The sequence below is a fragment of the Melanerpes formicivorus genome, unplaced genomic scaffold (genome assembly GCF_026170545.1).
Source record: "Melanerpes formicivorus ecotype bairdi unplaced genomic scaffold, bMelFor1.0.p_v2 SCAF_2, whole genome shotgun sequence".
NCBI lineage: Eukaryota > Metazoa > Chordata > Aves > Piciformes > Picidae > Melanerpes > Melanerpes formicivorus.
In genome coordinates this window covers 51,096,011-51,109,902 of record NW_027142354.1, presented here as the reverse complement: position 1 = coordinate 51,109,902, position 13,892 = coordinate 51,096,011, and the positions used below count along the sequence as shown (strand labels likewise).

Below are 13,892 nucleotides of genomic sequence, written 5' to 3'. Positions count from 1 at the left end.
TGGGCATGACACCCACGTGCTGACAGGAGGGTGCTGATGGAAATAACTGTTGTTTTTCCCATGCCATCTGCTAAACCTATTACTGTAACTCATCCCCCTGTTTCCTTTCACCAGCTGCTCTGTCTGAGTGAGGGGGCAAAGAAGGAGCTGCAATTTCACTTTGCTGCTGGGTTGTTCCTGGCATGAGTACAAAGAGCTGTAGGTCTGAAGACCAGCAGTCCCAGCCCACCACCTCAGAGGGAACAAGAGCTCAGAAAAGACAGGAAACAGCAATAAAATCTCAGCAGCATCTCCTCCTCCATCCCCTGTGGACCGGAGAAAGGCATGCAGCAGAGCTTGCATGCACGCCTTCCTGGAAACTGGTGGCTCCAGAAGAAGGAAAGGCTTCTCAGCCTTCCACTGTGAAACTCATTTAGCTCACTCACTCCCACAGCAGCCAGGCTGTGCAGATGAACCAGGCAGTCACAAGGCACTGATACACAGCTATGATTATGTGCCACCCAACCAACCCCACAAAGCATTCCAGGTGGTTAAAACCCAGGGTGGATCCTCCACCTGCTTCCCAGGACTTTTCCAGCTCCTTGTTGAGAACACTGAGGGCCAGGGTTTGTGTTTCACTTAAAGCACTGAGACAACAAGCCAGTCTCAGGATGCAGTGGGCTCAGTTCAGCATCTTTCAGGAACCTAATAATCCTGAAAACAAAAACTTTTCCATGTGGCAAACTCTTAGCACAAATTAATAAACCTGTTTTTTTTCCCCCTGAGGAAAAAGAGTCAGGTTTCTCAAGCATCTTCTCTAGTTTATCAGACAGCATTCCTCTAGATCCAGAGGGAAGGAGCAAGATGGGAAGCACAAGGCTGTGGTGAGGGCGTGAGGCAAAGCTAACAGCTTGAGAGGTATGTCGAGAACAAAGGCAAACAGGTTGTTCCTCACCAAGATGTAGGTGACTTGTTAAACTTCTCACTGCAGCATGCTGTGGACACTGGAAGTCTTCACAGGCTTACAGGGTCATAATTCAGGCAAGAAACGTTAATCTAAAGCCATTAATTGTAAAAGCAGGAAACCCCTAAAGGCTAGAAGAGTGTGTAAGGGAAATGTGTTACAGGCTTGCTTGACTCGAAACTGTTTCCTAAGCCGCTCACGTTTGGTGGGTCGCAGGCTAGGCTAGGCTGCTGTGTGCTGCAGAGGAGGTAGCTCTGAGGCTGCCACTCAGAATAGCCCACCTTGCAGTGTACTCATGGGTGGAAGATGCCCCAACACATGGCTCAGGGAGCTCAGCATTACCCTTTACGCCCCACAGCCCCAGTGAGCTCTGGGAGCAGGAGAGGGGTAGTGGAATGCCAACAAAAAGGAGGCAACTTCAGCTGCTGCAAAACCAACCATTCAGAAGCCGGGGTCTGCAAACAAGGTGAGACTGATCTGAGATCACCATTCCAAGACATCTCCCACAGAAGAACATCTAGCTCCTTTGAAATCCTTCTGTAGTACACTTACATCATCAAAATAGCTGTCAGGAGGCAGCTCATTCTGTAACTATTCAGCAAGCTTGGAGAAGTTAGCAAAATTGATGCAGGCAAGAGAGGCTGAGAAATGGGGTACAGCAGGGCTCTTGTTTGGAAGAGTGATGTTTAGCAAATGCTCCACCAAGCACTGAATGCAGTCCCTGTTCCCCAGGCTGCAGTGGCAGTGCCACCCCTGTGTTTAACCACTGGAGAGCCGGCCAAGCTGGACCTCTGAGCTCAAAGCTGCCCTGTGAGCACAGAAAATCAAGGACTCTGTCCATGCAAGGAGCTTGCACTGGCACAAAGAGCATTTCTGCAGAGTGAATGCAATCCCTCTGATACTTCTGTTCACTGTCATCTAGGGAAGACAGTTCTCAGCAGAGAGTGAAGGAGAGCCCTATTTTGGAGTTGAGATGTAGCCTAAGCTCCTGGTGAATCTGCACACAGGCATCAGCAGAACTGCAAAACAAACTACTCATTATTACAAGCTGTAATTTGTCTGGGAAGCAGGACACAGCTCAAAAGCCAGTAAGCATCCTTATCCAAACCAACATCCATCAGCTCAGGGATCTCTGGTTTACCAGCAAAAGCTCCTGGAATGGTTTCCTAGAGGGGGCAGCCACTCCATCTTGGTGCAGGGACCTGAGTCTCCCCTTTTTCTATTAACTCCCTGTCCAGGAGTTCATGCCCCTTTTACCCTCCAATCACCACAAAAGGGTGAAAAACCTGCTCCTGGCACAGCTCAACTACAAGGAAAGGTAAGCACACAAATAACTATGGGGAAGCAGAAAGAGAAAAGACACTGGCTACAAGTTTGCACCTCCCAATTATGGAAGCATCAGATTTACTCCCTGTTGCAAGGATGGAAACATGCTTCTGATCAGGATCCTCTCCTGGTGCTTTGGACCAAACACAAAACTTTTACTCACTGATGGCTGCCAGCACCTTGGCCCTAAGCAGGACCTTTCAGTCAGGCCCCTGGGAGACAAGCTGGCACAGTCAGGTCATGCCAGGACCCTGTCTCATTTTAGCCCATTTCCCCTTTCTGTGATTTATTGAGGCTGGTGCCTGGCTGGAGTCCCTGTCAGTCTGCATGCAGGAAGCAATCCATTACTGTGCCTGTCAGTGCCACCCCCACCTAAGCAGGGCTTCAGTATTAATAGAATAATGAGGGGCTGCTGGAGTGGCTGCAGGCACAGTGCTGCTAGCAGCACAGGAGCTCCTCATTTGCTCAGGTCCCAGCTCATTATCACACACCTTCCAGCCTGGACGGCACAGACAGCCCCCAGCAGTAACAGCCCTTTGCTGATCCACCGGCAGTAGGATTCAGCTTGGGGCTCAGGTCCTGCTTGTCCTCCTTCTTCCAGAAACTCTTGCCCTGGCACACACCAGGGTTACTTCCTCTGCACTGGGTCTTGTACCCCAGCAAACATCCACAGGAGCAGAGCTGAAGTGCTTTTGGAATACCCCAAATGCTCACCCTTTAGCCAAGGGCTGCTAGGGAGAAGTATCAGGAAGGCAAGCAGGGGATGGGAGCTCAGAGGGTGGCCTCACATATAAAGGAAGGAAGAAAAATTCTAAAAGCTGTTCCAGGCTTTGTCTGCCATCAGCAACCCTGCTGTGAGTGGGTTATGTCCTGGGTGTGTTTGCCCTGGGGAGCTGCAATGCTGCCTGCATGCAGCCGCCAAAGTGACAGGGATATTTTGCTGGTGTCCCAGGGTAAGAGAGAGCTCTGGCAGGCCAGGTTTGAGGAGCAAGGAGAAGAGGAGCCATTGTCCAGTGGGAGAAGAAGGGGAGGAGTGGGGTTATGGAAACTGTAGTAAACTTTTGCTGAGAGCTTCTGCCATGTGGTGGCAAATATCAGGTGGGCTCCAGGCCATCACAGAGGGACCCTGGCACTGCTCAAGCTTCCCAGCAGGCAGAAGCGAAGCACAGGGTTCATACAGTAAAAGGTCAAGACAACAGCTTTATGTGTCTTGTACTTCATAGGCTACCAAAACAAAAGCAATGGAAGATGCTTTTAGAAGGAAGAAGAGACTTCCCACAGCCAGGGCTCTCCCCAGAGAGGACAGCAGCTCCACAGCCTCTGGGAAGCAGCACAATGATGGATCCATCCCCAGCATGCTCCACTCCTACCCTGGGCACAATTATTAAGTAACCACTGAGGATCCCTGCTTCACTATGGAGTTAACCTGAGCTTCTGCATGTTGCAGAGCCAAAATTCAGCTGGTGAGGAGAGTTAGCAGCTGAATGCCTTGACTCAGCAGTGGCTTTGTGCCCAGCCACTCAGACTTCCCCAGGCTTATTCCAGAAACTCTCTGCTGCAGCTAAAACCAGCTTCAAATTGAAAAAGGATATATGAGAGGCAAGGGAGCTACACAGAGCAGCTTCCCACCTCAACAGCCAAGTATCCTGCTGTTGGTCAGACCTGCTGAGATAAGCAGGGAGCAGGAATTCGATGGGTTTTCTTCTTTGAAGCTATGGCTTTGTAGAGCTTTCATCCGGGGAGATCACACCAGGGAGAAAAATCCCACATCCCCACAGACTCCTGTCTTACCAGAGGATTTCTCTTTCCATAACCATTTCTCCTCTCCTTACATTCCCTTCAGCTACTCTATGGAGTCACCTCTTCCCAAATGTAACCAATCCCTCTGGATTACAGTCCCACTCCGACCCACCACTGGGAAGCTCTCCAAGGCAGAAGCAGTTGAGTTATCCAAGTCCAGGGCTTGCTGGACTGGGATCCACGTCACAAAAGCCACTGATTGTAACTGCCAGTGGAAACACCAAAACCTCAGTTTGCTCCCCTGTTTGTAGTTGTCCCTCCAGGCAGGAGGAGACTGAAAAGTTGGCAGATGTGTGCAGAGGGGATGGAGTAAGGGCTTCACTTCCCTCTTGTATCTCTTAATTGTTGGAGATTCCTGTCTCAGCTCTGCTTTTGGCTCTGGTCTACTGCTCAAATGGAAATGATGGGAGAAAAAGGGCATTGAAAGTCAGCATTTGACTCCTTCCCTCTCCACTCAGTCCCTGTCCATTCAATCTGCCTTTGCACTGGCAGCAGCAGGGCTAGGGCTTGTAAAGCAGGAAAGAAAAGGGCTGAAGAACTCCATTTGCGGGGCTGTTAGCCAGCAGCAATCTGGTTTTGTTCCCAACATGGGCAAAAGGATACCGAAGGGAGCTGCACTGCAGGAAAGCAGGAGGAGAACGCTGGCTCGGCCCAGGAAGAGCTCCAGAGCTGGGGAAAGCAGACACCACAGGGGTCCAGAGATAAATACCTGGGCTGTCCAACCTCCTCTTTCCAGTCCCAAACACTGCCAGATAGTAAATTCACCCTTTGCAGTCAGAGCAGAGGTTCAGACACCACAGTCAGCTGTGGCTCCTGAAAGAGGTTTGACTTCCAGGGGTGTTGCACCCCAGACAAGAGCGAGCAGAGGGTGGATCCAACGGCACTCAAAGGCACATTGGATGGCACTGCCACCAGTTGCCACTCCCATGGGCATGCTGTGAGCTGTCTGCCAGAGAAGCTGAGGCAAGGGACGGAGAGCAGAGAGGCTCCCAGCCACCGTGCTGCAAGAGAGGCTGCTTGGCTTGGCACTGAGCACGTTGCCCAGTCTTCTTTCCCTCCCTCATTCCTGCCTTTCAGCCACCCAGCATTAAAAGTTGCCTTTTTTTTCTCTACCCACCCCCCACCCCCCCACTCTGTTCATGTCCTGGCTCCCTCTCAAACTCCCAAGGAAAGTATTTATCTGCTGGATGAATGATGACATCCGGCCAAACCCCAGACCCGCCATCACGTCTGATCCAGCCCAGCCGTCTATCACAGCTCTCATCTCGTTATTGGTACGCTGGCGGCGCGCCAGCACTTGGGGCTCGGCAAAGGGCTCCCACCAATCTCTCCAGAGGAGAGAGTCAAGGACTTTTATTAATTAACATTTTGCTTTGTAGCTAATAGACACCCCCTGGCATTCAGGCTGGGCTAGGAAACACAGCAGAGATGTCCTTGAGATGCTGTAGTGTTTTGCTGCTGGAGGCAAATGGACAAGAGTCACCCGCTAAGTCCTTCTGCGTGCTGCGAGCTCGCCTCTCCATCACAGATTGGAGCAGGCCGTGGGGAGGAGCACAACCACCAGCAGATTCCCTGGTGCATTACCTCCTTGCCCATCCACCACAGCAATGGCCAGTCATAAACACATGGCAATGTTGCAGTGAGGCCAATTTTGTACCCAGATGATGCTCAGCAGTCCTGGAGGACACTGCAGCATGCTCCTGAGGATGGACCTCACAACACAACCACATGCATGGGATTGGATTTTAAGTTGATGCCCTCTGCTCTTCTCTTGGACCCAAACAGAGTGACTAAGAGGGACAGGGCACTGACGGCTGCTTGGCTGGATGGCCAGGAGCCACAGCTTCAGACAAAGCAGAGTGCAGAGCCGCAGCGCTCTGGGGCTGACGCTCAGCACCCAAAAATCTCACATCTGAACGTGCTCCTTGTTCTGACCACAGTGCTCACCTGCCTGCTTTCTGGCTCACTCTGCAAGAAAAAATGAAGGTGAGGAAACTGGGTGCAAGACTGGAGTTGCCCTTCAGTCCACCACATACGTCCCAGTTCAACAGTCAGGCAGAGGCAGGCTCAACAGTCAGCTCCTTTTGGAAATCAGCTCACCGCCCTCTCATGCAGGGCTCAAGGACTTATGCACAGGCAGCCTCCTACAGCCCAAAACAGCCCCAGGAGCTGTTAACTCTCACAATAACCCCCTTCCCCCAGCAATGTCCTTGCAGGTTCATCTTTTCCTTAGGTCTCCTGCCTGCTGCTGAGCTGCTGCCCTTGCTGAGGGATGACTGATGGGGTGGCAGGTTAAGTGGTGAGCAATAGCTGGGCAGGCCAGATGAGTGCACCAGCCGACAGCAAGCAATTAGTTAATGGGCTGTGAGGCCCTCAGACCAATCTCATCAAGTGACTGAGAGCTTTGGGAGGAATGATGATAGGTCAAGTGTATAGAAACCAGAGCCAAAGGAGGAAAGCAGGGCTGGGGGCGGGGGGAAGGGAGAATTATTAAAAGGAATGAGAAAAATTGAAAAGCCAGGGAGATGTAGTCCACTCCAACACAATACTTAGCTGGAGACCTGAGAGGCTCAGCACCGCTGCTTAGAGGAGAAAAACAAAATCCCTTTGTCTACCTCCACACCCTTTCAGTCCAGAATGAAGTCAAATCAATTTACTGCTTTGCCTCTCACAATTAATCAAGCTGCCTCCATTGCTCAACCTTCAGTAGAGTTGCACATCATGTCACATGCAGCATAAAAAGGGAGAGCAGCATAGCATGAGCTGGAGGCAGCTGCTCAGATTTATGCTGCTTGTGATTAGTAGGAGATGGGTGGCTCCTGGCCAAAGCAGCTCATAGTCACAAGACTCACAACCAGAGTTGTGTAAGGCACACAAGATTCCTTGCAAACATTCCTTGTTTTGCATGGAAAGACTCCGGAGCGCTGTTATGGATGAGGCTCACAGACATGGCTATGGGAAAGTGCCTTCTGAATGAGGCAGAGGTCATTAGTGGCTATGTGAATGAGGTTTTCAGACTGACCACATCTCTGAAACCAGCACTGGCAAGTAGGAAGTGGTTTAGGAGACGCTCAACACTCCATGGAGTCCCAGAGTGGTGTTTCCACTTCTGCACTGGAGAAGGCCACACCAGGAGTTGGCTGACTGGGCAGAGGTGTCCACTTTGAGCTGCACAGCCCTGGATTCCTCTCCATGAAAGCCTCCAAATCTCAGATCAGTGACTCACTCACTGAGTGAACAGCTGATGAATGTCAACTGTTACAGATACCAGCAAGTCCAAGGCAGTTTATGTTCCACTGCCACCTCAGCAGAGACAGTCACCCAACCAACTTACTCTTTGGGGGGCATCAAGTCATCAGGTCGTGTCTCAAAGAACTGGAGAACCTCCTCACACTGGGAGATGTAGGGAGGCAGTTGGATCAGGGCCTGTGGATGAAACAGAGACACCAGTGATGGGAAGCATCAAGACTCTGCAAGGATTTGAGTGAGGACAGACCTTCAGAGCACAGGGAACTGGGTCACAGAGCTAAGACTGGCACCCAGACAGTCCCTGGCACACAGGGGTGCAGAGCCAGGCAGAGAAGAGCTATAGCAAACACACACCAGAGTGGAGCAAGACCCAGAGAGCCCCCACTTACACCCACCATACCACTCCAGCTGCAACTGAGGACTAAAGGAGAGTAAGCATTGCTGAGAGCAACAGGGATCTCCATCCCAGCATCCAGCCTCTCAGGCATAGCAGGGCTCAGTTTCCCAGCTGTGCTGCAGCCGTGGAACCATGGTCCCTGGGAAAGGCTGTGGATTTACAGCCCTGAGCAGCACATCCCAACAATGCTCCACTGGGCAACAGCAGCTTGGGAAGAGACAGGGACATCAGTAGCTGGAGGAAAAACCATGGACACGAGATCATCAGGGCAAGGGCTGGAAGGCTCCTACGTGCACTGTCCAACAGCAGGAGCTAGAAGCTGCCTCTGCCTTTCTCCTTTCCCTTCAAGGAAGCTCCTTGCAAAAAGACAGGCTTCAAGGGTGGGACTTGCAGGGTGAGAGTGTACATGTCTGTGGCAGCTGGGGGCAGAGTCTGGGCCAGCAGTATTTGCCTTTGGTCAGAGCTCTTGTAGATGCTTTCCAACATGGGCTGCAGCAGGGGCTGGGCAAGGAAGTCAGGCAACTGCCTGGCAGAGAGCCCTGCCCTGCTCTCTGCTCATGGGAGGGAACAGGGCCATGGGTGATGGCAACTGCAAAAAGTCAAAAAGACATGCAAATGAGGAAGGGACAATATGAAATCAGGGAGCAGTGCTGCAGCCTAACCCAGAGCAGATGTTTGATCAGTTTTCTGTGTAATTCCTTTCTTCCCTCCATTTGCTGTCACAGCAGTCTCGTGACAGCAGTGTGGGCAAACCAAACCTCCATTTGTTTTTCCACCAGAGACAAAGCCACATCTGCAAAGCCCTAGGGTTACCACACAGATCAGATGTGGCTCCACACTGACCCAATTGGTGGCCCCCAAAAGCCCTTCCAGCCATTCAGCACGCAGTCATTCACTGCCAGCAGAGCAGTCAGACCACTAATGACAGGCCAGCAGCAATCAAGAGCATGTGAGAGACGGGAGAGGAAGCTACTCACTCCTTGCTTTTGGGTCCAGAGAAGGACTATTCAAAAGCCAGGTTTTGCATGGATGCCATTCCCATGTGGGTATCATTCCCCAATTCCAAGAATCCCATGATCTACGTGATTTCCCTGCTGCCAAAATCACTCTAATTTTGTGGCCTGGAGGAGACTCTACGTCCTCCAATAGCAGGGGATGATGACAGAATCCCTGTGCCAGGAGGACAAAAGGCAAGAGCAACAGCTCATTTCTCAGGAAGTCTTAATGGAAGCCCACCTAGAGAGCTGACTCAGCTGGCACAGCAGTAGCCAAGTCAAGCATGATGCTCTGAAGTCTGTCTGGGTATGGTCTATAGCAGCTATGGCCACCAAATCAAAACCAGTAGCACAAATAGCCACTGTCCCACATAGTCTATCCTACCTCTGCCTCTGTCACCCAAAGGAGTGAACTGGGGAGGGCTGGGAGCACACAGCCACAGCAAATCACCTCATTCACCTCACTGCCTGCAAGCCTGAAGACAAAGGTCATCTGCCAAAGACAGAGGAATCTTATAGCACTGAAAGCCATTTTTTCAGGGAGTAAGAGAGGATTATTCTCTAAAAATGCTGCTGCTAGAGGTCCACCCAGTGTCACTGGGGTAGAGCATCACAGCATTGTAACTCTTGGAACTCCTTCATCAACCCTCTAACAGCTTCTCAAAATCCCTTAGACAGGAGGACAGCAGTTCCCACACCAGGGGAAAAGGCCAAGAGATACAGAACACAAAGAGAAGAAACTGGAGAAATAGGACAAAATTTCAGGCCTCTGCTCCCCCTCTGTTTCATTCCTAAGGCTGTTTGAAGTCTCATTTGGGGACTAGTTGCTCTTACCAGTTGCTCTGACTCTTCGGCTGCTTTTCTTGCACCTCACCTTAATTGCCACATTTTTCAGTACAGCAGGACCTGGAACAGAGCCCTTCAGCAAAGGCACTGCTTCATAAAAGCAGTGGTTCCTTCCCTTGCTTCTGTTGCTTACTTCCACCCCAAATCTCACCAATCTTTCCTCTAGGGCTCTCCCGCACTTCTCTTGCGGGAGATGACAAGAAGGCAAAGGCTTCCTTCCATGGTTTTCCATGGTAACATGTTCACAACAGGGTCACCTAACCCTCTACTCTCACTCTGAAGGTCTGAGCTGGAGGAGACATTTTGCATTTGTGTTCTGCACCATCAACCTCCAAGCAATGCCCACCTCTAACAATAAACACAGCAGTAAGGATGTGCTAAGACCCCACGGCCACAATCTTGCAGCATGACATGCCCAGGAGGGACATCTCTCTGCTCCTGCTGACTCCTTGCTCACTCCGTATCTCTGCAGCCTTTGGTCCCACACCCACCCTCAGCTCAGCAGCTTTACAGTTAAGCAGCAGCAACTGGCAGGCCAGGCACAGTGTGCATGTTATTACTTGGCAATGCATTAAGAGGAGGAGGAGAGAGCAGCTAAGTGGGTCATATAACATCAGCCATTACGTTCCAGTTGTTAAGTCAAATGGGTTCATTATATTTTATTCCATTAATGGCATCATTCTGAAAGAGATGGATGCAGCATCTTATCACTTAGGGACTCTTTTCTTCCCAAAAATTAAATCTATGGCTGTATGTGTCTGGACCTAGCTGGCACATTTCAGTGACTCAGAAGGCAAGGAGCTTCTCCTGGCTGGAGCAGTTACTTGCACCGTCAGCTTGGAAGCATATAGGTCCAAGTATGCCTTGCTCTGCCTCTCCGTCACTCTGCTCTTGTCTGCTGTCTTGGCCCACAGTGGTTATCACCTATAGCCCATCTGCAGAGCTGTCTAGGCATATTTATTAATTCACCTTTATCCTTGTACTTGTTATTCCAATGACATCCCTTCCATAAGTCTGTCCGAGTCCCAAAGTCCAGTCTCCACCACTACGCAAAGTCTCAGGCCACAGTCACTGCTACATTCCCCACACCCAAGGAATGTGATGGACCTTTCACCATTTCCATGTCCTCTCCCATGGGCTTTGCAGTCTTTGGATAGGTTTCCAACGGCATTCAGACAGGATTTTGGAAGTAGTTGACCTGCCTCCAGACTATCTCATGGCTGCTGCAAGTACAAGTGCACTTCAACATAACGAAATGTACTGTGCTTTATTTCTGTGAAAATAGCTTTGGGTGGACTTAAGCACTTTGCTTTTCCCAGAAAAAAACAATGCCTGACACCAACATCTGCCTCATACTTCAGTACAGTATGACATTCTTCAGGACTATGGGGCAAATTCTCTCAGCCTCACACAAGCAAAGGACACAGAGAATCAACTGTGGTTTGGCGCTATGATGTAATGATCTCTGTTGGCTTCCAGTAATTTTCTTCATGTACACAGCATCTCTTACCCCTGTGCAAGTAACTGGTTTGCTAGTCAGTAACAGGAGTTTATGTCCCAGTCTGGGACCAAGCCACCCAGAAAGTTCTGCCTTTATACAACGCAGCAGGTCTGGGAATGGAAAAGCTCACTGTGACCGTTTGAGGCTGTCCCTCTACGACACTCCCTGAGGAACCAAGTCCTTCAAGCCCAGTCCTGCACACAACCATTTCACTCCAAATTGCCTACCAGACAGGACACAGACAGGCAGTCAGGTCCTTTCCAGCCTGCTTGGAAAGCTGGTTCTGGTTTGTAGCTTGAGAAAAGAGAATAGAAAGGGAAAGCATAGCAGGAGGACAGAAGATGATGTGGAGCTGGGCCACCTGCATCTCAGCCCTCAAAGCCCTCAGGAGGAGTGAGGGAGTGAAAAGCAAATCAGTGGCTGGGTTTTCATCACAGAAAGGGTTTGATAGTGGGAGATAGCCCACAATGCTATCTTCCCAGCACTGCCACAGCATTGTATGCTATGAGTCAGGCTCATCTGTGGTTGACAGCTCCCCTTACCTTGCAGTATTCATCAATAGGTATCAGGCGCTTGACTGCGACGTCACGGATGTGACTCCGGCGGAAGAGGATCTTCCCTGAACAGGAGAGAGAGGGAGAAGAGTAGGTCAGCAAAACGCCCAGGAACACTGCCTCTTGAACCACTCTGTCAGGACCTCTTCCCTGTGCATTCAGTTCTCACCAAGACCACTGTACCTAGGGAGAAGCACCTTGCCTGCCTTATTAGAACAGCATAAAGTCCATTTCAAATGGTAAGCACGTGCAAGGAGACAGAAGAGGAAACAATTACCAGTAAATTGCATCCCCATCTTCTCTCACCAATGTGGTGATGATGGAGGAGTGGCTCCTATCAAAGCACATGCCTGGTACCTTACAGCCTGCCGGCATGCAAGTCCCAGGTGTACAAGTCCAGTGGCAAACACCAGTGCTTGCCAAGAGAGGCAGACACCCCTGTGATTGCTGCTGCAGGTGGGACCCTTCCTGCAGGCTCCAGCCCTCCTCAGTGCATCTGGGTCTACTCTGAGCAGAAGCCAAGCCAGAGGGCTTCTCTCTGTGGAGCTCCTGTGTTGAACTGGTCCCTGAGGCCACAGTGTCAGGACTGCAGCTCTGAGTCAGACCTATAGGATTTTCCTTCCTGTCTGGGGTTTATTTTTGTTCTCCATTAATGGGATCCTCTTGCCACTCCATTTCCTTCCCTCTGCCTTGTGGTACAGGCCTCTTTCCTTTGAAGTCTAATGAGTCCTAAATGCTTCAAGCTGCTTTCACAGAGAACAGCTTCTCTGGCCTTTAACTAGACAAAAGCCATTAGCAGACAGTGAGAGATCCACACAGAGACTCAGTGATCAAAAGGAATGGTAGGGACTGGACTGTGGTAGGATTTCAGACCTGCACTTCCCAAAGCACCAGGAATTGGCAGTGCTTTGCAATGAAGTCATGGTTTATGGAATTCCAAATGGAGTATCATGCTTTGGGGGTGGGGTAATGAAGTTTCCTCCATTTCCTGCTCACATCTCCATAGTGCACAGAGATCTCATCTCCTTTTGTTTCCACTTGGGTTTCCAATCCCCACAACAAACCTAGGAAGATAACCTGAAGTGTCTGTCCATGCAGTCCCTTCGCTTATCAAAGAGGTCACCATGGAGTGACCCAGGAGCCAAACTCCCCTCACAACCAAATACCAACACACCTCTGCAAGCAACAAGAGAACAGGGAAAAGCACTCTGGAGTCACACAACCCTTCACTAGCTTCACAGCTAGCTTCAGCCTCTAAAGGAAGCCTCTGCAGGAGCTGCAGCACTGCTGGAACCAGGGGCTGGATGGCACCAAGCTGCTCAAGAACAGGGCATGGTGAAATAGCCACACACTTACACAATTTTAAGACCAGGCTTGGGGCACTCCCCCACTTCCCCATGACTTCTCCAGGATCTGGAACATGCATGACTTGTGCAGCCTGCCAATGCATGTTTTAAGCAGAGATGATCTAAGACAACCCAACTTCAGCTTGTGAAGGGTATGAATCAGAACTTAATGGAGGAGCCAAACCTCCTGCTGGCTCAGTTAATGCAGAATGCCTTCAAAACCAGACTGGGAGCACACAGCAACTATACTCAGTACTAGTTCTATACTTGCCCCCCCAGTCAAATGCAGAGGGTCAGACCAGCTCATACCAGAAGGACTGCTTCTCATTTATATCCTGCTGACAGCAAGTGGCTGAGACATTCATGGTGGGAAATGGTCTGCTCTGAAATGCATTCCTTCTCACAGGCTGCCAGAGCCAAGTCTGGCTTTGTGATACAGTGAAAAAAAAATCCAACCCCCCTCTATTCAATCTGTCTTTTAGATTTTGAGGGTGAGTAGTCTGGGAACACAGAAATTGTCTGGAATGACTGAGAGCAACAATCAGGTCGGAGTTCCTTGCGCTGCCTGTAGCAATTATTTTCCATCAGACAAACAAATTATCAACAGTTTTTCCCCTCCTCATGGTGTCTGCACTGGAGAGGCTTCTAGGGGAATGATGATTTTTAAAAGGAGATGAACAGATCACAAGAGTTTTGCTGGCAATAGTAAGGAATAGCTGGTTTGGGTTCCTGCCTGCCAAAATGAAATCGCTGATGGGTGGGTATGTTAGAAATGCCTGAAATGATCAGCTCGGGGGGAGGGAACATTGAAGCCTCCAGCAAACAGATGCTAGTGAATAATAATAATAATAGAAAGAATATAGTTTGGGGGAATAAATACATCAAAGCAACTGAAGGGATCTTAAATCAGCCCAGCCAGAGAGCAGATGAACCAG

General features: G+C 50.2%; 1 protein-coding gene across 2 annotated transcripts in view; it reads right to left on the bottom strand.

Annotated features, from left to right (window-relative positions):
• SH3PXD2B (SH3 and PX domains 2B) overlaps positions 1-13,892 on the bottom strand; it is an 81,317-nt gene that overhangs the window by 21,171 nt on the left and 46,254 nt on the right. For both annotated transcript variants that reach the window (XM_068160155.1, XM_068160166.1), the window contains exons 4-5: positions 11,600-11,676; positions 7,404-7,495 (exon numbers count right to left, since the gene is read on the bottom strand). In XM_068160155.1, coding sequence (XP_068016256.1) covers positions 7,404-7,495; positions 11,600-11,676 — 169 coding nt within the window. The remainder of the gene's footprint in view (positions 1-7,403; positions 7,496-11,599; positions 11,677-13,892) is intronic.